This window comes from Neodiprion pinetum, chromosome 5 (assembly GCF_021155775.2).
Source record: "Neodiprion pinetum isolate iyNeoPine1 chromosome 5, iyNeoPine1.2, whole genome shotgun sequence".
NCBI classification, from domain to species: Eukaryota; Metazoa; Arthropoda; class Insecta; order Hymenoptera; family Diprionidae; genus Neodiprion; species Neodiprion pinetum.
In genome coordinates, this window is record NC_060236.1 from 34897220 (window position 1) to 34919987 (window position 22768).

At 39.9% G+C, this 22768-nt stretch overlaps 4 protein-coding genes across 5 annotated transcripts; 1 reads left to right on the forward strand and 3 right to left on the reverse strand.

The window, feature by feature from the left end:
- Positions 1-246: 246 nt before the first annotated feature.
- calypso (ubiquitin carboxyl-terminal hydrolase calypso) lies at positions 247-7242 on the reverse strand. Its single transcript, XM_046629431.2, has 8 exons — positions 7014-7242; positions 6555-6769; positions 5657-6417; positions 4927-5060; positions 2156-2260; positions 1125-1441; positions 896-1044; positions 247-813 (listed from the first exon to the last, which is right to left on the reverse strand). Exons 1-8 carry the CDS (start codon positions 7069-7071, stop codon positions 735-737), a joined length of 1818 nt encoding a protein of 605 aa, XP_046485387.1. The 5' UTR covers positions 7072-7242; the 3' UTR covers positions 247-734.
- On the forward strand, positions 2687-6416 carry LOC124220482 (uncharacterized). Its single transcript, XM_046629432.2, has 2 exons — positions 2687-3207; positions 3581-6416. The coding sequence occupies exons 1-2, from the start codon at positions 3034-3036 to the stop codon at positions 4904-4906; spliced, it is 1500 nt and encodes a 499-aa protein (XP_046485388.1). The 5' UTR covers positions 2687-3033; the 3' UTR covers positions 4907-6416.
- A 463-nt stretch (positions 7243-7705) lies between the features above and the next one.
- Synj (synaptojanin) lies at positions 7706-14946 on the reverse strand. 2 transcript variants are annotated; one of them, XM_046629430.2, is made up of 8 exons: positions 14461-14946; positions 12486-12843; positions 12166-12330; positions 12033-12093; positions 11036-11960; positions 10375-10946; positions 10070-10244; positions 7706-9975 (listed from the first exon to the last, which is right to left on the reverse strand). In XM_046629430.2, exons 1-8 carry the CDS (start codon positions 14585-14587, stop codon positions 8960-8962), a joined length of 3399 nt encoding a protein of 1132 aa, XP_046485386.1. In that variant the 5' UTR covers positions 14588-14946; the 3' UTR covers positions 7706-8959. The 2 variants fall into 2 exon arrangements, with proteins under 2 accessions (XP_046485386.1, XP_046485385.1); XM_046629429.2 differs by having other exon boundaries at positions 11036-12093.
- A 5092-nt stretch (positions 14947-20038) lies between these two features.
- Positions 20039-22768, reverse strand: LOC124219199 (uncharacterized). The gene is made up of 2 exons (XM_046626461.2): positions 22509-22768; positions 20039-21249 (listed from the first exon to the last, which is right to left on the reverse strand). Exons 1-2 carry the CDS (start codon positions 22509-22511, stop codon positions 20791-20793), a joined length of 462 nt encoding a protein of 153 aa, XP_046482417.1. The 5' UTR covers positions 22512-22768; the 3' UTR covers positions 20039-20790.

The window sequence follows — 22768 nt, forward strand, 5'->3', positions numbered from 1 at the left end:
AGAAAGGAGCAAAGAATCTGTAAGAAATGATTTTAATTTATTCCACACCGATATTGCGTAATCAAAGTTCCACAATTAGTTTAGGCATTTCACTTCTGTTGTCAAGTTGTTTAATACAGTATCTGTTACTTATTGATATGCGAATGATCGCATTGTGTTAAATCAAAAACGTCACGTAGTGGCGCCACCTACCAGATATTTAAAAACGATCAAATTTGGGAATGGAGCATAAATGAAAGGAGACAGTTAGACTCAATTTGTATTATTTATTATTATATTACATACACTGCATACTTATGCAATTATTACAAGCAGACTTGTATACATATTCTTATACTGAATCAGATGCGATAATTATAATACGAGTATTACAGAAGTACGAATTTCCGCATGGCAGAGACAACGAATTGCGGAGATTTTCGAAATTTTCTCAGTATACGTGTGCGTCTATGCATAAATCGATATTTGCACTATTGTAATATGCCGTGTTACTAGGTTGTAGATCCAAAGATTGTACATTGGTTTCATCGGTTTAATGCCAGCAGTAATAATGAAAGTGGTCAAACATGTTTATTTAAAATTGTTTAAATAACTTAATGTGAAAAATTGTATTAATGCATATACAATTCATTATTTCTATCACGCGGTAAATGTGATTAAGATTATGTTAAAACGATAATATTAATATCGTGATCATTATTTCATTCGTAGACCTAGAAATTGTAACAACAAACTTATTTACGTTTCTTGCATTTGGTCCTGCCTCGGCGTCGTCGCGAAGAATTCGGTCTCGAGTCCGTTTTCTTTGCTGACCTGCAAGCATAACATCAACATCACGAAATAATTGAGAAAACCAAATGAACGTAAAATCTGTCGGAACAAACGAGTGTCTTACCTGTGAACGCGGCTGACTGGTACAGAGGTATGTTTTTTCAAAGACAGATGCTGCTGGACCAATTCCGCGAGTTTCCCTTGCTGCGCTAGCATAGATAGGAAGGTGCAAATGAACTCATCATAGTTGTGAGTCCGCCTGCAGTCGTCGATCTGTGAAACAACACCGATAGAATAAGAACCGAAATTTCCATATTTTTCCTTTTTGCCAAGTCTACCGAAAACCGACTCACTTTGTATTTGTTTCTCTTGTCGTTCTCGTCTTTTAAACTGTTCTCGCATATGCTTATCTCGTGCTCCAGGTTCTTCAGTAACGCGAGAAGGTCCTTCGGGGCGAAGGTGTGCGGCTCGAATAGTTCCGGATATTTCGAGCACAATTTTGAATCCATTTTCTCAACCTTCTTTTCCTCCGTTACCGTGTCACCGTTACTCGTTTTAACCCGAGCGTGCGGTATTCGCACCTCTCCAGAGAGGCAAACTTTTTTGTGCAGATGACCACTGTCGGACACTAGCCTCTTGCCGTTTATGTTTATATTACCCAACGAGCGACCTGTCAAAGGCGGTGGGTATGAAAACGATTATTAACACATTGATAGGCTTTACAATTACATAATTATTACATTGGTCTGCAAAATAATGAACTTTTTTTTCTCGTCGTTATTATGTCTAATTATAGGTATGTAATAGATTTGATGCTCTTGAATCGAAATATGGTAATAAAAAATATGTACCACGTATGCTTTTCATGTAATGTTCTTTTGTTTAAATAAAACTCTATTTTTGGTTACGAATTTTAACCAGAAAAATTTAAACATTAAAATCGTCAGAAGATCTATATACGAGTATAATTCTAGCTATTTAGTAGTTTTCTTTATTTTCATCATAGATTGGATCATAGATTGGAGTTTCACAACGAATCTTCACTTTCCAATTTCTCCTTCAAATTCTCTTTTTATCATTTAGAACTGGTTTTATATGTACAGATACTATTTAAATAGGTTAAAGTAGTGTAAATGCAAAAACAAAACTCAACAAATTCTGAATTTTCAACAATAAAAAAAAAAAAATCATATCATGTAATATATACGTGACAGCAAAAACTGGTAAGCAGATACAGATTTGACACATTAAAACCTTCTCATCTGTAATATTTGTTTTTTTTTTTTTTTTTTTTTTTTGAAGGAGGATTTCGTTGCAGACCTGTGTTATTTTTAGAGTTGCCGCGAGATACGGATGAAGAAAAAATTATACTTAATAATCTTACTCAAGCCTGTTTCGTGTTTTTCATCCCCCGCCACGCGAATGACAACAAATTTTTTGAAGTCTTTTGTCGATGTCGGACTACTTTGACCAGAGTTCCAACCCCAAGCTGTAAATGTTAATGAATTTTAGTGGTATTCTTTTGAAATCAGTGAAATTAGTGTTTCTTTGAAAATTTTGACGATAATTCCACATTCTAATCAACATAATTATCCATTCTTCTGCTCACAAGTTACAAAATGATGCTGACAAATGTCATCTTCGGGTTAGTCAAGAAGTGGCACGCATGATTATCTTTCAAGAAAACCGCAACTATAACTGTTCTCAATACCCACTGGCCGTATTTCGAGTTGATATATAGGTATACAATTAGTAGATGTGATTTGGACAGTTATGTCTACAGTGTATATGACCACACGTTACATAAACAGAAATTTCGACCGGGTGTTCCAAAATTTCAGAAGAAAGTTGAAGTGAAGTTTTTTGCTAACACGATCATTAATTTCACGAAAAACAACTGTTACCAATCTCTATACCCATATAAAAATTTCTATACATCTCATATAAAAATGATGTGTTCCTGTGTTTTCCGAAATTTTCAAAGGCATGTGCATAATTTTTTTTAATAATCCAGATTTTAAAAAACGGCCATTCGAATGGCGTTGAAAAATATTTGGGAAATAGCTCACTCTGCACCACGTTAGTTGAGGATGTAATACGCTGGGAGTGAAACAAGTTCATCTAACTGTACCCGACAAAGGAGAAGTCAGGAGTAGTGTCAATAGGACTGTTCTAATTGTGCGAGAATGTGTTAAACACGTATAAGAAGATTTCGAAGTGCAAGAAAGTTCTTAGTGAGACCAAAACCTCTGAGTAAAGACCATGCGCGGTATTGAGATATGTTCAATTTTTCTGGCCCTCCTGGACATCGGGTCAACGTCGCGATGTCCAGAACCGAAGAAACCGCATCCAACGAGCTGCACAATCTTTTACAATTGCATCAATCTACCCGGCGGAGGATACGTTTGGGCTCCGGCTAAGTGCACGAATGGTTTGGTGAGTTTTGTCGCAATTATCTAGCATTACCAAGAGTCAGGTGACCTACACCGCGACAGTCAATTCTTTTTTTAGTTATATCTGACGCTACACAAGAGCACCTGAAAGTGCAGAAATCAAATCATGTTGAAGTTGGTAACGTTATCATGACGATCAATGCTGGGGAAAAACCGTTATTTCGAGATTTTGCAATTGTTTGATTGTGAGATTCAGTAAACCGTATTGAAACAAAATACACTCATACTTCGAAATCTAATTCCTTAAAAATCGTTGTAAAATTAAGGAAATAGTAAATTTTTCTCCAATGTTTCGTTACGACAACGTTACTAACTTTAACCTCGTGAAACTTATTCAATCGTTGATTCGATCTCAGGTTTTTCAACCGTACCTAAGAATGTGCGTCCTGCCGGGAGATTCGTGGACTTGTGACATCCTCTCTACGGAATCACCGGAAACAACGACGCAACAAATTCCCAACCTTATTGACTCGACGCAGACGAGTTATCTGGAGTATGCCGAGGACGGTGTGTCGAAGTATGGCGAGTCTCTCGACAATACGGACAAGTACTCTGAGAAGGGTGACAGTGTCCAGCCAACGGTGACGCCCTACCCTCTGATCGAAGCAACGCCACCGAATACCTACTCGAACCAAATCGACAGCACAATTCAGAACATCGGATTGCCGATAGCGATAAAGCACAGCGAGGACAACTACCTGTATCACTTCGTAAACGGCCAGCAGGCCCTGGCTACACCTTCGAACGCAAATGGCGGACAACTTCAGAATCACTTGCAGCGTTTGACTCAATTAATCGAACGGTTGATAGCCTATCAAGCCGTGGGCGTTCCTCTGGACAGACAACCGGCAATCGCGACGACTTCGGCTGTAAAAAGCACGATTGCTAACCCGCCGGCACAGTATACCAGCAATGGCTATAATACCAACGCTGAGAGATTTCCGAATAGCAATCGAGACTCGGCTATACTAAATTTGTTGATCAAGAATTACATCCTTAAATCTCAATTGCAGAACGATAAAGCTGCCGGTCTACCAAGCGATGCTGGAACGAAGGAGCCAGAGACAACGGACTTGCGTGATCAGGAGGAATCGACTACCGTTGATTCCTTGGATGTGGTGTTGAACGGACCTCAAGCTGCTGACAATATAGTCGTGGTTAGTGACAGTCTAGAAAATCGACAGTACTTCACTATAAGTAAATACAAGCGTATAGCTCATATGCTAACGACTGAGACTGTGGAATTGATTCCATGCACGAGTGGCGTGAGATTGCCAAATTCTACCGATTGCACCAAGTATTACCGTTGTGACCCGGATACTGCGCAAATCCGTCAATTCTCTTGTCCCAAAAACACCGCTTTCAACCAGTACAAACGACTCTGCGAAACTAACGAATACGCATTGTGTCTGGGAGACTCTGGCAAGACGTCGCTCAGGATATCGGCTACTACTACGAGACCTAAGACTACGAACAGTCTGGAAAAAGTCTCGGATGGGAATCCGTGCCAGACGATCGGAAAGCACGGGGATCCGTCGTCCGAGAATCATTACTACCTCTGTTACTCTGACAAGAAGAAATCAACGGACATTGAATACCGTCGGATGGTGTGTCCCAATAGTTTGATATTTTGTCAGCAGAAAAATGTCTGTACGACTAGGAAACGATGCGAGGCTATTTAATTGTCGTCACTTCCACTTACCTTGAGTGGGAGAGTTGAACGCCGAACCGATTTCCGACGACGTATCTGTACTGGACGAACTGTGGGCTGGAGACGTCTGGATTCTTAGAGGCGTCGCGTAATCTAAAGCACACATTACGACTTTCTCCATGCCGCTGAAAAGTATCATTCGCCAATATCCATGTAAGAAAAGGCGGGAACAATTTATTATCTCGCAACATAAGGTTGCGCCAATGCTTCCAAATTCGAAAAAATACCACTCTTTGAGAAATTTGAATCTTATGTGAATGAACTCGTGCGCCGAAATTCAGAACATTGCTTGCGACCCGTCCTATTCAACATCACATTTATATAGTTGAATGTCTCGTTCAAGACATGTGAGACCGATTCTACCAAACTGTAAGCTTCACGAGCTATAAGTAAATGTATGTGTGCATCTTTGAACTAATAAATATGCAAACCGCATATTCAGCGTGAACGTATGTTTTGATTACGTATTCAGTTCAATAAAGTACGGGCGAATTTTGTAAATACCTAGTCTAAGAAACTGATCGTCAATCGTAAAGCGGTGATATTTCCGGACGAAATTATACTCACGAGTGTATCGTTTTGTTTTTCTTTTCATTGATTCATTTAATTGTTTCTTGGGTTAATCCAAAACAAAACTTCGTAGTTTGAACCTCCAGTATTTACGATAGTAAAGCTGGACTCGGCAAACTATTAACACGAGTTGTTATTGGTTTCTTATTACCTTGTCTCGTTTTTCACTGTGCTGGTACTCGCGGCCGAGTTTTCGCCGCCGTTATTTACAGCATCGCACTGTTCGACACTAATAGTGGGTATGGAAAGGGCCCCATCTCCATCAATTTTGGCTATAGTGTGTTCATCCTCGGTAATTTTCTCAGTTTTTTCCTTCCTGTCTCCTCTTTCACCCTGTATACCAGCTTTATCAGATGCGCTTTCAGAATGACTCAACTTCACTAGCTGTTGTAAAGCCTCCAGAACAATTTGTCTGTTGGTCTTCAACATTGTCAGTTTATGAGATATCGCCAGTCTCCGATCAGGCACTACAGCCATTAAATTGAACCTGATGTCCTGGAGCTGTTCACCTGTCGCCATCCCCAGTCTGTCGGTAATCACACGCCTAAATTGCTCTGTCCATTCCTCATGCTCTCCCCAAGGGCCATGGTCCATGGGATATGGTTTCAGACCATCTAGTTCAAAGAGCCTGCCATTGATCGGTACGTAACTGACGAAATGGAAAGCTTCTCCAGTGAATCTGCCAGTTGATACACCTGTGTTTTTGTCCTGGCGTCTCTTAGCCTGGGGCATTGCGTGGGAGTTGTGGGCACAGGCCAGCTCTGGCGTATTACCAATCGCCCATCCCTTGTTCTCCGGACACATGCCGGAGGTGTGGATTTTCAACCGCGACAAAGTTGTGCCGAGATGGATCGAGGGGCAGTTCAATAAGACCGATAGAAGAGCATGAGTCGCACAGCTGTTCGGAACAACCTGGAAAATAGGTAAGAAAAGTTTTCAAATATATTGTGTATTGCAGTTGCTACCGATTCAGGCGAGTAAATCATAAATTTTGTTTCAATTGTTCAATTTGTCCAAGTGTAAGTTGTAGACGTACATTATTTACATACCTGTTGTGCAAAAAATATGTTATTGACTATATCTTCGTCCTTTACGAAACTCTCATCCTGTTCAACAACCTTGCGCCTTGATCTGCGCTCTTCAATCCAACGGAATAAAAATATGAAACCGTAAATCGGACCCTCGAGTGACTTTTGTAGATCGTATATTTCTTCCACTTGCACACCTTTCACACCAAAGTCTTCAAGGAGCAAAGTGAAAAGGCCTGATGGAAAAGTTATTCACATAAGCAAACGAAAAAAATTAGATAGTTAATACACATGAGGTAATCTTTATTCTGTAAACGATGAAAAACTTATTTCTGTTTTCTATGCCATTTAGTTAGTTTTTTATAATGCAACCGAGTGAGAACACAGTTTCGAATTACAATTCAAATATTTGAATTGTAGCGATCTACGCGCTCTTATCTCGGACCCGGATGCTGGAACGTTTGATTGCTTATTGCGCACCTGGATCGCTCTCCAACTCCAACCAGCCTTCTGTCAGGCGGTTTATGTCGACCGGCATTATTGTCTTTTGAGTAGTCCATCTATTTAGCAAAGCAATAAGCTCGGTATCGAGTTACTAATAATTATTTGAATACGATGCAATCCGGCGCGCCTTGCATATTTTTTAAAATCCATAAACATCACGCACATACTTCCAACTGTCAATGAATCCGAATGGAATGAGCCGAACAAAATGGCGCTCGTTGACGCCATCGAGCCGAGATGCGCCGGCGCCAGGCGCCGCGACGGCTGCGTGGTTTTTTCAATGCTGTTAAAAGCGTGGCGAACTCAAATGTGAAATAAATAACAGCGTACTCATGCATATCGTATTGTTCTGGACAATGATATCAAGTTATTTGAAATGAAAAAATCGAACGATCGTATTTTGTTTACGTCGACGTGAAGATGAAGCAAATGAAAGAGATAATTCAGGAGTATTCGGCCTAACTCGTTATTAGGGCGAAGGCAAGTGAAAAATTGGTATGCACGGCCTTGATGGACTGTACTGATAGACTGATAACAATTCAGCTAATGGAAACCAAATCAAGTAGCGTCGTCCGTTGAAGCTGACTGCGGTGTTTCAGTAATTAAAGAATAAATGCATTTAATATTTCATTATTTGATCCACAGATTCAGATAGCCGTAAAAAATAATTCATTTTGAACATGTACATTTTATTTATAATCACCGTGTACATATATTTCTACTACATAACATGACTATAACTCGTTTTGATGCAAAATAAATATAATAATACTCACTGTCAGTTCAACAATCTCTTTAACGCTAATGTAGTAATCATCTCTAGGTGTCTAACAAGTAACATTGACAGGTTTATTATTTTAGCTCATTATATGTACTAATATACAATAATAATTTGGTAAGCACAACAAAGAGAGACGTACAACGATCAGCAGTTAACAATAATAATATATATATTCGTATCTGTATTATCATATATGTACCTATATTGCATGTGTAGTGAAATTATTTATATGTGAACATCGAACTGCTTCCAAGATATACAATATTACGTTCGTGTTCAATAACTAGTAGTGATTTTTGTTCAATTTGATCATTACAATTTTTTTTTACATTCCTAATAATACAATGTACGTATTCTGCTGTACTTTTAGAACAACAAGTTATAGCAAATCAACGACTCGTTGAAACATCGTCAAGTCTTAATAAATAGTTCAAAATTCAAATTTGTCCTCATTCAACGTAGCTAATATACTAATTATTAGCTTGTTCGTATAAACCCAATAAGATTGAGTACCATTATTCATCTTGTTCATATTATAGGCGATATAAGAACAGATTACCATCACAGAAATAATACTGAGGTCTTGATCTATAGCTAACGCGAGCAACAATTGTTCCAAGACTTTGAGGCTTCAGCTCTATTTTTGGAGCATTAATTGGGCAAGATATAGTTATGTATACAGGTGTTTAGGAAATTCACTTCTGTGAAAAAGAAGGCAGAGTGAATAGATAAAGTTAATTTTATAAATAATAACGGAGAAAAATTAAGATACAAAATTATAATTAAGCCATACACGACCTGCATTGCTGTACAGTTGTCATAGCTGCAATCTGAGATGCTGGAATCAAATAAAATTCACACAGTGGAGCATGGTTTTTATATGTATATCTTCCCGTGTGAATGCTTTATTATATTGAAGCAAGGGATCACCTGCTCCCTTACTTAAATATTTAAACTAATGTCTGTTCGAAAATTCGAGCGACTCGAACATCCTGTCACGAAGGATTCCAACGATCTTACCACGAATAGGCCTTCAATAGCGCAGTCTCTATCTTCATCATCGAAAAATAATCAATGATCAATAAATAGCAACCACTGGCTGAAAAATATTGTTTACAAACAGTTACATAACAATTCACACCTAATGAGGATTCCGCGCTGGAATTGGCGGTCCTCCTGTCGTTCTTGCAGGAACAGGAGGTGGCATATTCATTGGCAAGTTTGGCGGCGGATGCTGCGGAGGTGGATGAGCCGCTTGTCTTTGCGGAAGCGGAGGCGGCAGAGAGGCCGCAGCGCTGTTTGCGAAATCCTCGGGACTTTCGATACGCGGTAAGGGTGGCGGAGGCCTGCTGGGAATCGGATAGCTCGGCGTATTATCTTGAATTTCCTCGTAAATCGCAGACTCCGGTGATTGTCTTTCAGGTTCAGATGACTCCAGGTTACAAGGCTGGCCGCGAGATGACGGGAACTGATTAGGCACAACGCTGTAAACACCGGCACGGGGTGCCTGACGCCTTCCCACAGTTGGGCTTTGGCCAGGTTGAATAGGGCGACCGGGGGGCGCCGGTCTGGGCGGAGGAATTACCTCATTGGGACTGTAACGCTCCGGCACATTTTTTCGCTCAGTTAAATTGAGCCCTTCGAACTGGTGGACTGGACTATCGATAGGAGTATCGTCCATGCAGTAAGGTACAGTGGTATTGCTGCATATTTCGATCTCTTTTTGTATGAGTCTCACCCAGTTGGGTGACTTTAGAGACAGTGTCAAGGTCTGACCGCATACTTGGGTTGTTCCCTTGTTCACAGCAGCCAGGGCGCACTGGCCATCCCTAAAAGTAACCCAAATTGTGTCCTCGACAAACCTGACTAAGATAACTTCACCTATGTGTGAAAAGTCCTGCAGCAATGCCATCATGAAACTGTCATCGAATACACTGTCCATTTCCTCACTGCCGTCATCTACAGCTTTCACTATTACTGTGCCGTCAGGGGGGCCCAGGTCTTGGATTACTTCTTCGAATACACGTTCCCGTTTCTCTATGTTGACTTGATGAACGTCTATGTCGATTATTGCTACCACAGGTCTGTGATCGCTTTGCTTCAATTCTGCCCTGCCATAGTGAACAAGGCGCCCAGGATTCCAGTCTACTGGTGAATCTGGCAAATAATTGTAAGTTTTCGATCATTTTTGTACATGTAGTTACTCTACTTTTTAGAAAAATGTGAGCATAGATTTATTTTTTCAACTTACCAATATCGGGCACCTGTTTCCGCCTTTTCCACAACACTCTATCTGTCCAAGCAGGCTGTCGACATTTCTCACTCGTATCGTAGTCGTCGGAGAAAAGATCATATTTGTAGGTAGGAGGGAAGGTGATTGGACCCTCCAAAAAGTTTTTGAAAACGTTACCTTCCTCCTGTTGATTCTGAGGTGGTAGAAGAAAAAAATGAACATGGTATGTCGCAAACGTGTAATACTATTCATAAGTATGCTCAATACGAGACAAATCGGGGTCCTTGGAAAAGGGGTGCATCGCAGGACAAAAATAAACTTACTTTTAATTGGTCACACTGCAAAATCTGATCGAATTCATTCTTTTTGATCATTTCCTTCATTTCATCCTTATCCATGTCGACTCTGTAGTTGAAATCACCACACCAGAATACATAGTCGTGAGTATTGAGGGTTCTCCCCATGGGGAACGTGATTTTTCGCGTTATTTCAGCATAGTCGGCGTTCCGTTCGCTTATCTGAGATTGACCAGCGGCAAAATGTGCGCATACGAAGCAGAAAGATGTCGAATAAAGAACGCATCTTATGGCTGCGGCGCCTTTGTTACCCGTCGCTCCACCGAGTCCAGTTTTCACACAATCGACAGCAACGTCTCTCAAGTAAGGTGCATGTTCGGGCCGAATGAAGAGGTAGAGACAGACTCCAACCAGCTGTTGGAACGTTACAAGAACGTATTCGTTGTCCCGAGATAAAACTTTCTGCAATTCTTCAGCCCATGCTTTCGCGTTTTCCGAGCTCGCTGCCATGATATTACTAGCATTCAAATCAACGATTTCTTCAAACCCTATCGCGAATATATCCACAGGAACATTGTCGTGCTTCACACTTACTAGAGCTAGAAAATCATTCACATGAAGTTATTACCAGTTTACACAAATGTGTTGAATTATATACAATACTTTTAGTACAAAAAAAACTACTCACAAGGTGACTTGCGGACTGGATCCAGAAGCCAGTCAGCTAAAGAAACATCCTTGTAAACAACACTGCGAAAGTGTTTGCCTCCGTTGACGTTATACGTTCCAACACCGACACGCAGATTCATGGAAACAACGTATTCGTTGTACCTTTTGCACATTTCTCGGAGTACACTAGGAGGGGCATGAAGCATATTGGACGGAAGTAAAAGGCGAGCTCTGTCGGCGAGTTCAGTGTTCAGAGTTGAACCGAGGAGTAGAATATCAATGGCTTCCTGCTTGCTGGAGTCCAACAGATTATTCTGTATCGTCCTTGCAGCGGATCGTGCTCCATCCATGAGTTTTGAACTACCCTGAATGGCACCCGTGCCAGCGTATATTTTGCTAACTTCATTTCCATTGTTTATCCACATCTGCCGAAATACTTCCTCAAACCTCGATACCATCTGCTGTTTTTCCATAAGCTTCAAGAGGCCCAATTGGACGCCCAGTATTTCCATGGCAAAGAACGTCTGTACACAATTTGTCCTGTCCAAACAATCGAGGCAGTTAGTGCGGATTGTACCTCGTTGCTCCTTTACAACTTCAGTGCCAACGGCGTAGAAGAGGGAATAAGATTTGAGGTACTTCTCGACCTTTGACTTCAGCTTGGACAAATTCTTGGTGTTTCCTCCGCGGCATTCTTGATGGTAATCGAACAGAATGTGAGGAACGTCCGTGCGGTGTTTTGAGACGCTGTGATGGCGCTGGAACAGGTTACTCAGCATCGCCTCACCCTCTTTGCTACCGATCAGACTAGATCCCAGTAGATTTACGATAACCTGCTGTCCATAACGCTCCTTTATCATCGACAAATGTCGCTCGAATGCCGGTGCCGAGGCCTCAAATCCACGAGATATCTTCACCTTATGAGAACCGACTTGCACCCCAGGCTGCTCCCAGAAAAGTGGAACGGAGCCACGTGTTTGAACATAAGAAGTCACTTCGTTATCTAAGTATATCACCTGCTCCGTCTCCACAAAGTTTGCCACGTGTCCATCATCGTTACTGCCTCGCACATTGAACCTGAAATTGCACAATTATGAACAAACAGTTGGAAACTTGTCGTAATTATAGATTCTAGATATATTTGCAAACCTTGTTCCTGCACGCTCGCAGCTCAATCTGGACACCACAACAGCGCGGGCTTGCCGATGCCCTACATATACAGTGCGAATTTCAACGCTCCCGCACATTGCTTTTAGCAACCATTGACCAGTGTTGACTCCAAATCTGAGTAGGTGGATATGCAGCATTCGATTCCTGCAAAAGATCATCGTTCAATCATTTCTATGAAGCGATAAGAGTGGACTGATATAAGAATAATGTGCCTCCATTTTTAGTCGAGAATTGTAAAGAGTCTAAGGAAACAGAACAAGGAGGGTAGCAATCAATTAGCTGAGGTATAATGGGCGTACCAAAAGAATCTATTGTCTGTAATGCTGGACTTGTAGCGCTTCTGGGCACTGAGTGTTATGTCCAGGGCTTCTTGCTGGCTAGCACTCCATGAGAAGTAAAATGTGCCGGAGTTGAGGACTTTTCTGACCTCTGAAATCCTGTCTTCGTTACCTTGGACATAGTGCAGTGGTACAAAATGCGTCTGCGTAACGCGAAATATCTCTGACTCTCCAACTTTTCCCACAGAGAAGCAGCCCGTAACAAGAACTAGATAGAGCAAAGTACTGTCCCCGGCATTCAGTTGCAGCACACCCAGGCACCCATAGGCATCCAACAGTTTAACGTACTGAGACTTGAGCGACTCTGTCTCTTGGGCAGCTGTTGAAAATAGGAACAAAGAAATTTTTCAGTAGAGCGACCTTAAACTTGACTAAATTCTTTGTATGTGTCGTTCTAAATTTACAGTAATTATCAGTGAATGTGTGTTATTGCGTTTCAGTATTTCTCAACTCCTGGTCCGGAATCTTATCTAGTTTACAGATAAGGAACATTGTTTTTACCAATGATGCCAATTCATTTATATGTTTTAGCTACTGCAGAAAATGTAATTGAGAAAGTGTCGTATATTTCTCAAGATAAAAAGTGTTGAAAATTCTGAGCTATTCCCACAAAAATATATCATCAAATTGTCATTATTGCTAAAAGATGTACTTCACGTGTGAAATAAAGCGTTTCATATTTGGATGGTTAAAGATAATTTGCATTTTTATTGATTCAAGCGTCCAAAATAAAGGCGAAAATCTTATCTGGATCAGAAAACTGCGCTCTACTATTTGGTGATGTGAATTTGAATCTCTGCAAGTGAGTCTTTAAATTCCACATATCATGTTTCCATAGGCATTGCCAAGAATAGTGAGGCTGTAATGAATTTTTTCATCTGGAAAGCTATAAACCAATTTACAATGGCAATTGTGCATTTAGCACCCAGGGAGGATTTTTAAATGTTAAAGCTGATTAATATGTCCGAAAACGTATTAAAAGTTGTCTTTTCGGTTTCGGCAAAAAATGACCTTTGTTTGAAATTATACGGAATCATGGGTTATCTTTAACTCTCATTTTCAGTATCTTTGAAAATATTAGTTCCACAGGTTTTGGCAACGAGAAACCATTGTGAACCCTGTCGTTTTTCAGTTTAGAATTTATATTATGTACAAAGACGTTTTCTGCCTAAATGAAATTGATAATTGTTTCTGTATTTTTTCGGAAATTTTCAATTCGGTCTAAAACGCGGTAAAATGTTCGACCGCTCGCAGCGCGTTAACGGAATTCGTAACTGGTGGATCATACGAACGGAGCAGCAGTCTTGATTAAAATTTGAACGTTAATTCGTTGTCAATTCGATAGAATGAGTCATCAACCAAGGGTAATTCGGAGCAGTATGTTAGAACGGTCAGAACCTATATCTTCTGAAACGACTCGCATGAACCCGCCATATTGCCAATCATGAGCATTTTTTCAATTCTCAGAAGCACGTCATCCACGAGGTCAAAGTTAGTAACGTTATTATAACGAAACATTGGGAAAAACCACTATTTTTTTATTATTAAAATGGTTTTGAAGGAACTGAGATTGCAAAATATGAGTATGTTTTGTTTCATTATGGTTTGTTGAATTTCAAATGGTTCCAAAATTGTGAAATAATGGTTTTTCCTCAGCATGAATTGTTACGATAACGTTACTAACTTCAACACGATCGTCATCCCGATTCATACTTGTATGGTAGTCTTTTCTTCTCTACTTAATTTTACTTTGGTATAGAAATAAAAACCATCATCGATCACCGGGTGGTATATTTTTGTGAAACTGTCAATTTACATTACGACACAGTTACAGATAAGGCAAACATTTTAGATAGTTTGTAAGGCTGTTTTGCTTCGTGTCAATTTTTCGTTATAGAAAAAATAGGAGGAGCGGGCTTATTGTTAGCATACTCACACAAGACTGCCACTGCTTGGGATTCGAAGAGGACGGTATCCTTGCGGTTTCTTTGCTCAAGTAGAAGAGAGTGAGGACTTGGTGGTTTTAACTTCTCGTAAATCCGAAATCCCTTGCCCATAGCCATTTTTTTGGGAGGGTGTTTGTGTTTTTATTCTATCTTTATGGCCGTTTTTATATATATATGCATACACACGCACACTGTATACGTACTTTCTTGTACCTCGGTTGTTTTGTACGGCACACCAATGGCTAAATTGACAGCTGACAGAATCGTCTGCAGGATGACTCTCCGGGTCTATTCCAGGCCCCTTCGCCTGGCTCGTCACTTCTACGATTGACTCCACCAAGTACAGTAGATTATTACTTATCCTTCACAGCAGAAATTCAAGACGATATACATATGTATGATTTTAAAACGCCTCCTCGGGGCGCTACGCGGTTTAGATCAGGTTGGTTCAGTTGGGTCAGGTTAGGTTTCACGTCGATAATTCGATAGTTGATACTCGAAATACTTTACTTTTGTACTTGGAACCAGGTGGCGCATCTGTCTTCTTACTTCTTATTCTTCCTATGAGTGGACGCTGTATTACATATAGTACAGTCCGTACAGTCTGTAGAGACAACAGGTAGGATCGTTACTACGTTTCGTATATTAAGGAATCTAGCAGAAGTTCAACGTGTTGAGGGGGTGCTCCGGTGGATGTCGACGTTGACGTATATATCTTAAAATATCGAGCTCCACGTATCCCAAACACAAAAAAGAAAACACTCAATAGCCCCATTTTATACATAATTCTGAACAAAAACACTCCAATACATTTTCGTTTGACGGAGAAATGAAGAAATGGCACGGATTCTACGAAATCGCAATAGAAAATTCGTATTCGTATAAATACCTCTTTGGATTTTTTCAAAAAATATATCAATTTTTAATAAGGCCGAAATCAATTGATTGACTTATAATTTCTCTGCTGTTGATCCTACGCTCTTTTTCATGTCTTTTCTACGTTCCACAGGATCCAATTAGTTGAGGTAGGGTCGTTTGAATCGATTCTCAGACCAATTGATTTTGACTCTGTAAATCAAAAGAAAAAGAAGGAACCCCTTCGGATTTTTTAAGTCTATTCTTAGTGGATTTTGCAAAATATGGGAATCGATTTATTCAGACCCTATATCGACGTAATTTTGCGAGAGAAATCCATCGCGCACAGTCTCGACTCTCTGCAAACAACGGATGAGAAGAAATGGCCGAAAAACAAGAAATTTGCATCAGGTTGTCAAAAATATGGGGAAGAAAAATAACGAATTCATAGCTACCAAGTTTCGTTTTACCTCAGTTTTGGTATATATATCGAGCCTTAGTCCTAGTACAAGTGTTCCAGTGTCAGTGTATAGTACGTGAACAAGCTGTTAAATAATACTAAAGTGAGTAAATAAAAATGCAGGAGAATAATTGAACATTCCATAAGAAGTCTGACTATTATATTAGGGTAAAGTAGTACAATACATATTACCTTAAGCATCATATGGAAAGTAGTATATAAAATGGTAATTAATATAGTTTGCATGTATAGATTAGGCTCCAGCCTGCGCACAGGTGCAATGTACCTGCTCAGGATAATATATGTAAAACATTTCATTGTTTTATGTGACCTGAATTAAAGTACGTGAACTAATTCATTTCTGTGTGTTTTCTTCGCATTTCCTCAGTTGTACCTACGTCCGACGCTCTTTGTCATGTCTTGTTCGCGTTCTTGAGGATCCAATTAGTCTAAAACGGGTCGTACAAATCGATTCTGAAACAAAAAAATTTCTACTTCAAAAATCACCTGAAAGGTAAGGCTAACCCGTAAAGGTAAAGGCTAGCTATCTCCACTGCCTCTCTCGTCTTTTCGGCCGCTACTAGCTGTGACTGAAACCTGGCTCGATTCGCAGATCTCGGACTCCGTTGTCTTGCTACCAGGCTACCTTACCAACCGAACTCAGGTCTATCTCGACGCTTGCTGTCTTAAACGTGCACTCTATCAGTATCTCTTCCGGACAGAAGAGACTCGTTCTTGATGGTGATTCTTCATCTAGATTTCTCTACTTCCTGCTTCCCACGTTTCTATGTTTCTACTTTATTCTATTTTTTTCTAACACTGTCTTTACCGTCTTTCACTCTTCCAATTTTTGTATCCTTCTATCTGTATATTTCTACTCCTGTCTATGTCGTTGTAGTTCTCTGTCTCTATTCTGTGCTCCTCTTTACTCTAAATAACGAACGAGGCTAAGTTTTTGGATTTGAGACTCTGTATATAGCTTAACTTTGTATACTTTTCTTGTTATTTCCCAACATGGCTATGGGAAAGTTCTTAATAAAACCATCAAACCCCTTTGCATTTTTGGCAAAAATTTGAGCGATTCTGAAAAGAGCTGGAATAAATTCTTTCTGACACTATTCCGACGTAATTTTGCGAGAGAAATCGATTGGGCGCAGTCCCAATACGCTGCGAACAATGTGTCAAAAGTTAGAGCCGAAAAACGAGAACCTGTGTTTTCGACATTTTTCAGCAGGTGCTTTTTCCTTCGTAATTTCTCTCCTGTTGATTCCACGTTCTTTTCGCTGCGTTTTCTGAGTTCCTGGGCGTCCAATTAGTCAGAAAAGAGGCGTACAAATCGAATCTGAGAGCAAAAATTTTTTGGTCGAAAAATGAAAAAAAAGTAAGGCTAACCCCTTTGTATTTTTGGCGAAAATTTGAGCGATTCTGAAAAGAGCTGGAATGAATTCTTTCTGACACTATTCCGACGTAATTTTGCGAGAGAAATCGATTGGGCGCAGTCCCAATACGCTGCGAACAATGCGTCAAAAGTTAGAGCCGAAAAACGAGAACCTGTGTTTTCGACGTTTTTCAGCAGGTGCTTTTTCCTTCGTAATTTCTCTCCTGTTGATCTCACGCTGTTTTCGCTGCGTTTTCTGAGTTCCTGGAGGTCCAATTAGTCAGGAAAGGGTCATACAAATCGAATCTCAGACCAAAAATATTCGGCTCCAAAAATGAAAAAAAAAGTAAGGCTAACCCCTTTGCATTTTTGGAAAAAATTTGAGCGATTCTGAAAAGAGCTGGAATAAATTCTTTCTGACACTATTCCGACGTAATTTTGCGAGAGAAATCGATTGGGCGCACTCCCAATACGCTGCGAACAACGCGTCAAAAGTTAGAGCCGAAAAACGAGAACCTGTGTTTTCGACATTCTTCAGCAGGTGCTTTTTCCTTCGTAATTTCTCTCCTGTTGATCCCACGCTGTTTTCGCTGCGTTTTCTGAGTTCCTGGAGGTCCAATTAGTCAGGAAAGGGTCATACAAATCGAATCTGAGAGCAAAAATTTTTTGGTCGAAAAATGAAAAAAAAGTAAGGCTAACCCCTTTGTATTTTTGGCGAAAATTTGAGCGATTCTGAAAAGAGCTGGAATAAATTCTTTCTGACACTATTCAGACGTAATTTTGCGAGAGAAATCGATTGGGTGCAGTCCCAATACGCTGCGATCAACGCGTCAAAAGTTAGAGCCGAAAAACGAGAATCTGTGTTTTCGACATTTTTCAGCAGGTGCTTTTTCCTTCGTAATTTCTCTCCTGTTGATCCCACGCTGTTTTCGCTGCGTTTTCTGAGTTCCTGGAGGTCCAATTAGTCAGGAAAGGGTCATACAAATCGAATCTGAGAGCAAAAATTTTTTGGTCGAAAAATGAAAAAAAAGTAAGGCTAACCCCTTTGTATTTTTGGCGAAAATTTGAGCGATTCTGAAAAGAGCTGGAATAAATTCTTTCTGACACTATTCAGACGTAATTTTGCGAGAGAAATCGATTGGGTGCAGTCCCAATACGCTGCGATCAACGCGTCAAAAGTTAGAGCCGAAAAACGAGAATCTGTGTTTTCGACATTTTTCAGCAGGTGCTTTTTCCTTCGTAATTTCTCTCCTGTTGATCCCACGCTGTTTTCGCTGCGTTTTCTGAGTTCCTGGAGGTCCAATTAGTCAGGAAAGGGTCATACAAATCGAATCTGAGACCAAAAATATTCGGCTCCAAAAATGAAAAAAAAAGTAAGGCTAACCCCTTTGCATTTTTGGCGAAAATTTGAGCGATTCTGAAAAGTGCTGGAATAAATTCTTTCCGGCACCATTCCGACGTACTTTTGCGAGAGAAATCGATTGAGCGCAGTCCCAATACGCTGCTATCAACGGATCAAAAGTTACAGCCAAAAAACGAGGACCTGCGTTTTCGACATTTTTCAGCAAGTGCTTTTTCCTTCGTAATTTCTCTCCTGTTGATCCCACGCTGTTTTCGCTGCGTTTTCTGAGTTCCTGGAGGTCCAATTAGTCAGGAAAGGGTCATACAAATCGAATCTGAGACCAAAAATATTCGGCTCCAAAAATGAAAAAAAAAGTTAGGCTAACCTCTTTGCATTTTTGGCGAAAATTTTCGTGATTTTGAAAAGTGCTGGATTAAATTCTTTCGTGGACTATTCCGACGTAATTTTGCGAGAGGAATCGATTACGATTAATCCAATTCCAAGAGTTACTCCGAATAAACATCAAATTTGTGTGGGGTTTTCAGAACGAAGGGTGAGGAAAATAACGAATTCATAGGTGGAAGATTTCAATTCAGTTATAGTTTATTCAATATACCTTAATGCTAGTACAAGTGTTCGAGTGTCAGTGTATAGTCGTTCAACAAGTTGCCAAGTAATATATAAGTAAAAGACAATGAGAATATGACGAAAACGAAGTGTAATATACATTACTTCCAGCCGAATAGGAAAAATGTTATATAAAATATTTATTTTCGTAGTTTGTAAGTATAATCAAGTTCTAGCACATATGTGTAATATTATATTGTTACCATTCACTGTAACCTGTAAGCAAAGCAATGAATAATTAAATTGCCCCATATAGTCCTTTTATTTTCTCAGTTGTTGGTCCTACGCTATTTCAAATGCCTTTTTTGCAATCCTCGGTAATTTCCATGCTGCTGGTCCTTTGCTCTCTTTGATGTCTACGTTTCGTTCCTGAGGGACGAATCAGTTTAATGAGGGTCGTACAAATAGATGCTGAGAGGAAAAATTTTTGCTCCGAAAATTACGAAAAAAAAGTAAGTCTAACCTTTTCGTATTTTTGACGAAACTTTCGGCGATCTTGAAGAATGCTGGAATCAATTCTTTGATGCACCATATCGACGTAGATTTGCGAGAGGATTGGGATGCGAGCAGCGTATCAAAAGTGACAGTCAGAAACGAAAAAATTTCCTTGTCGGTAGTATTAATCAACCAAAAGTTAGAGTTAAAAAGTGGAAAAAATTTGGTGTTATCTGTAAACGATTGGATGGACATTACTCTCTATGTAAGTATTGTTCGTCTTTTCGTAGTCTTATCCAATAGAAGTCTATGTAACAAATTGCACATGCACACGGGAGGCATGTATGTTATTCATCCAAAAATTATCATTATTCTCAAAAGAGATTTTCATATCCAGCATGATAGTGTTTCATAGACCTGATGTCAATGCTGTTTAATGTCATAACATCATAAATAGTTGGTACAGTGGAATAAGTTTTGACAAGAATTTTTCGAGATTTATTTGCATACATTTACTAGTTGCTAACTGCTATTATCAGTACAGTAAACGAAGGTAGTAAAAATCACTAAATTTATTATAAACTAAATCCATATTCTTGAACGCAATGAATTAATACCGTGATGAGTTGATACCACTGGCAGTTAACAGAATTAAAAATTTCATTGCTTGAACTCAATTTGGTCATACGTAAGATGAAGGGCTCTGACTTATTCACTCTTTGTAAAATCAGGCGATGGGAACAAGTGAAACAATAAAGGAATCTCAATACCGATTTTTATGTATCGGGAGTATCACTAATAATTCACGACATTCATTTTCGTACAAACAGGCAACGCACCAAAGAAATAAGTTTGACCAAGCGGTGCGTTAAATGTTTACAACAAAATGGTCATTCTAGTGTCCAAGGTTAACAACAGTACCAAGTGTGTTAGGATAAGAATTCGAAGAGAAAAATAGGAATGGTGAAACTGGGTAGTTATCGCGAGCATCACGCGCACCCGCGCTTTTTTCCATGCAATTCACTGGCGGTCTATCAGTCTGTATCACACTCTTCCCGCTACGCGGTAGCACTGTTTGCCAATTCTCACAGCCCCTGAAACACGAGGAGTTCTGGGACTACGAGTCAGCCGAAAATAGAGAGGTAGAGTAAAAAAACAAAGAAAAAATATTCGCGTCGTGAAATTTCATAGTCAATTTTGCAGATTCAAAAGCGCGATCACAGTTATCCGCCGAAAAAAGATCCACGCGATGCGACTCCGGGTTGGACGACGTTTTGCTGACCATGGACCGGGTTGAGGTGCTCAGCGATTTGCTGTCGGTTCACCCACCAGAAGGGTTGCAGCTCCGCTGGCCAGCTCTCGACTTTCTTCGCAGTTTCCCCAAATCCAAGAGCCTGGAGTAGGGGGTTCTGCGTCGAGGACGATGTTGGTGACGCAGGATTCGATTTTGTCGGTGCGTTGTCCACAGGAACAACGGTGGTTGATCCTGTATTTTCTCCGACTCGGTTGACCAGGGTAACGTCAGCTAGGGTTGATGTGGTCGACGTGGTCGAACTCGTCGTGCTGGTTTCGTTGTTCCGAAACCTGGGCAGTACCTCTGGGTACGGCCGGCCTCCGGCGTAAAAAGGCCGCTGGGATTGTCCCATGACGATGCACATGGAGAAAAGGACGGCGTACTTAATCTGTAATTAAAAATTAACATCCGTTAAACTTTGTGTTCTATGTACGCGACTCTCCTATGGAATTCAGGATAAACGGGCACTACCGTTTGATGCTGAAGATAGGAGATGAGGAAAAACAGCTTGAAAAATCTCCAGCAGAGTCATTTGTCATGATGGTGAACACGAAGGAAACAACATCCTCATCATTTAATCCAAAACTAATCTGAGTAAATTCCAATAGCACAAGCTAATTTGGTAGTAACAATTTGAGAAACGGTTTTATAATGAGAACGATAAAAATGATTACTATTCTTCCCTGGATATGAATTGATTTCGAAGGCCGTGTTTTTTCCCGAATTAATTTTTAGTTATGTCTGATGTAAGTATATTAAGTGATTGTAGTTTTTCTCGCATCGACGTTCAGATTACATTAAAAGTTAATTTGATTTTAAATAAATATATATTTTACAATTCTGAGAAGGGCCCCTCTCAAAAGGTCGGAACTTGAAAAAAGAGTTTTGATTTCTGTGAGCTACGATACGGAAAAACATTACTAAAAATGATTATGTCCAAGTGTTTTCATTCGATTTTAATGATTTTGGCCGTATTTTGTTTAATATACAGATCTCTATAGAGACTCCTTGAATAAAATTTCACAAATGGCTCGACGAAACTAGGTTTGTGTAAATAAGGTACAACAGATATTCGTCAACGTTTGTATTTGCGGGTTATATCATGTAAAATTTCGTGTACGTTTTCCTGAGAATTTTTAAGGTACTGGGCAGTCAGAAAGACAAGCCCAAAAACAATGAAATAAGATTAGAAACACCAAAGGTTGATCATTTTGAACGTTCCAATCGTAACACCTTTTCTCAAATTCTCACGATATTCTAACATCTGTTATTCGAATGTTCTCAGATTTTTTTCTATTCCTTGACAAGGACGTTTTTTTTATTTGTTTTCATTATCAATGGCACAGTCTCCTCACTCCTTATAACTTTCGATTTAGATTCTACGACCCATATGTTTTAAACACATCAATGATCATTCCATTTTAAACACATCAAATGTGAACATAAAAATGTGTCACTTGTTTTGTGTTCGTACGATTAATAAATGACTACTGCAATGTGTTCAATAAGATTAAACTAGCTGTGCGGCTTGATTAGCGAGGTATAGGAAATTTCATAGATTTATTATTTTCGTGTGTTAGGCAATATGCTTCGCTTGTCCTGTCATTTGCTATCAGAAAAGCAATTAGATTGTGTAAAATGACTTACCATATTCACGGTGTTAACAATAACGTTTCAGGGAGAGATGTGCTGTGTACGGCGGTTGAAACGTTCTGCCTGTGGTGAACGGTTCGACTGGGAATATATATGTATGAATTGTCCGCCGACAGGATTCTCCCACCGTCGCGAGATTCCCATAAGCCATCCCACCTAACCTTTCACGGCACGGGGAACTTTGTCGCAACTTCCTCCAAAATTCTTAAAAGATCCGTGACGAAAGCACAATACGAGCCTGTTTCCCCCACCAC

What these genes read in the sequence shown, in the direction of transcription:
- LOC124220482 (XM_046629432.2), top strand. Translation starts at nt 3,034, where the DNA reads ATGCGCGGTATTGAGATATGTTCAATTTTTCTGGCCCTCCTGGACATC. An exon ending in CTAAGTGCACGAATGGTTTG is followed by an intron (nt 3,208 to 3,580) that starts GTGAGTTTTGTC and finishes ATTCGATCTCAG; the next exon opens with GTTTTTCAACCGTACCTAAG.
- calypso (XM_046629431.2), bottom strand. Translation starts at nt 7,071, where the DNA reads ATGCCGGTCGACATAAACCGCCTGACAGAAGGCTGGTTGGAGTTGGAG. An exon ending in ACATATTTTTTGCACAACAG is followed by an intron (nt 6,418 to 6,554) that starts GTATGTAAATAA and finishes CCTATTTTCCAG; the next exon opens with GTTGTTCCGAACAGCTGTGC. An exon ending in ACAGTGAAAAACGAGACAAG is followed by an intron (nt 5,061 to 5,656) that starts GTAATAAGAAAC and finishes GATACTTTTCAG; the next exon opens with CGGCATGGAGAAAGTCGTAA.
- Synj (XM_046629429.2), bottom strand. Translation starts at nt 14,587, where the DNA reads ATGGCTATGGGCAAGGGATTTCGGATTTACGAGAAGTTAAAACCACCA. An exon ending in CCAAGCAGTGGCAGTCTTGT is followed by an intron (nt 12,844 to 14,460) that starts GTGAGTATGCTA and finishes TATTTTCAACAG; the next exon opens with CTGCCCAAGAGACAGAGTCG. An exon ending in TCCAGTCCGCAAGTCACCTT is followed by an intron (nt 10,947 to 11,035) that starts GTGAGTAGTTTT and finishes ATGATTTTCTAG; the next exon opens with CTCTAGTAAGTGTGAAGCAC.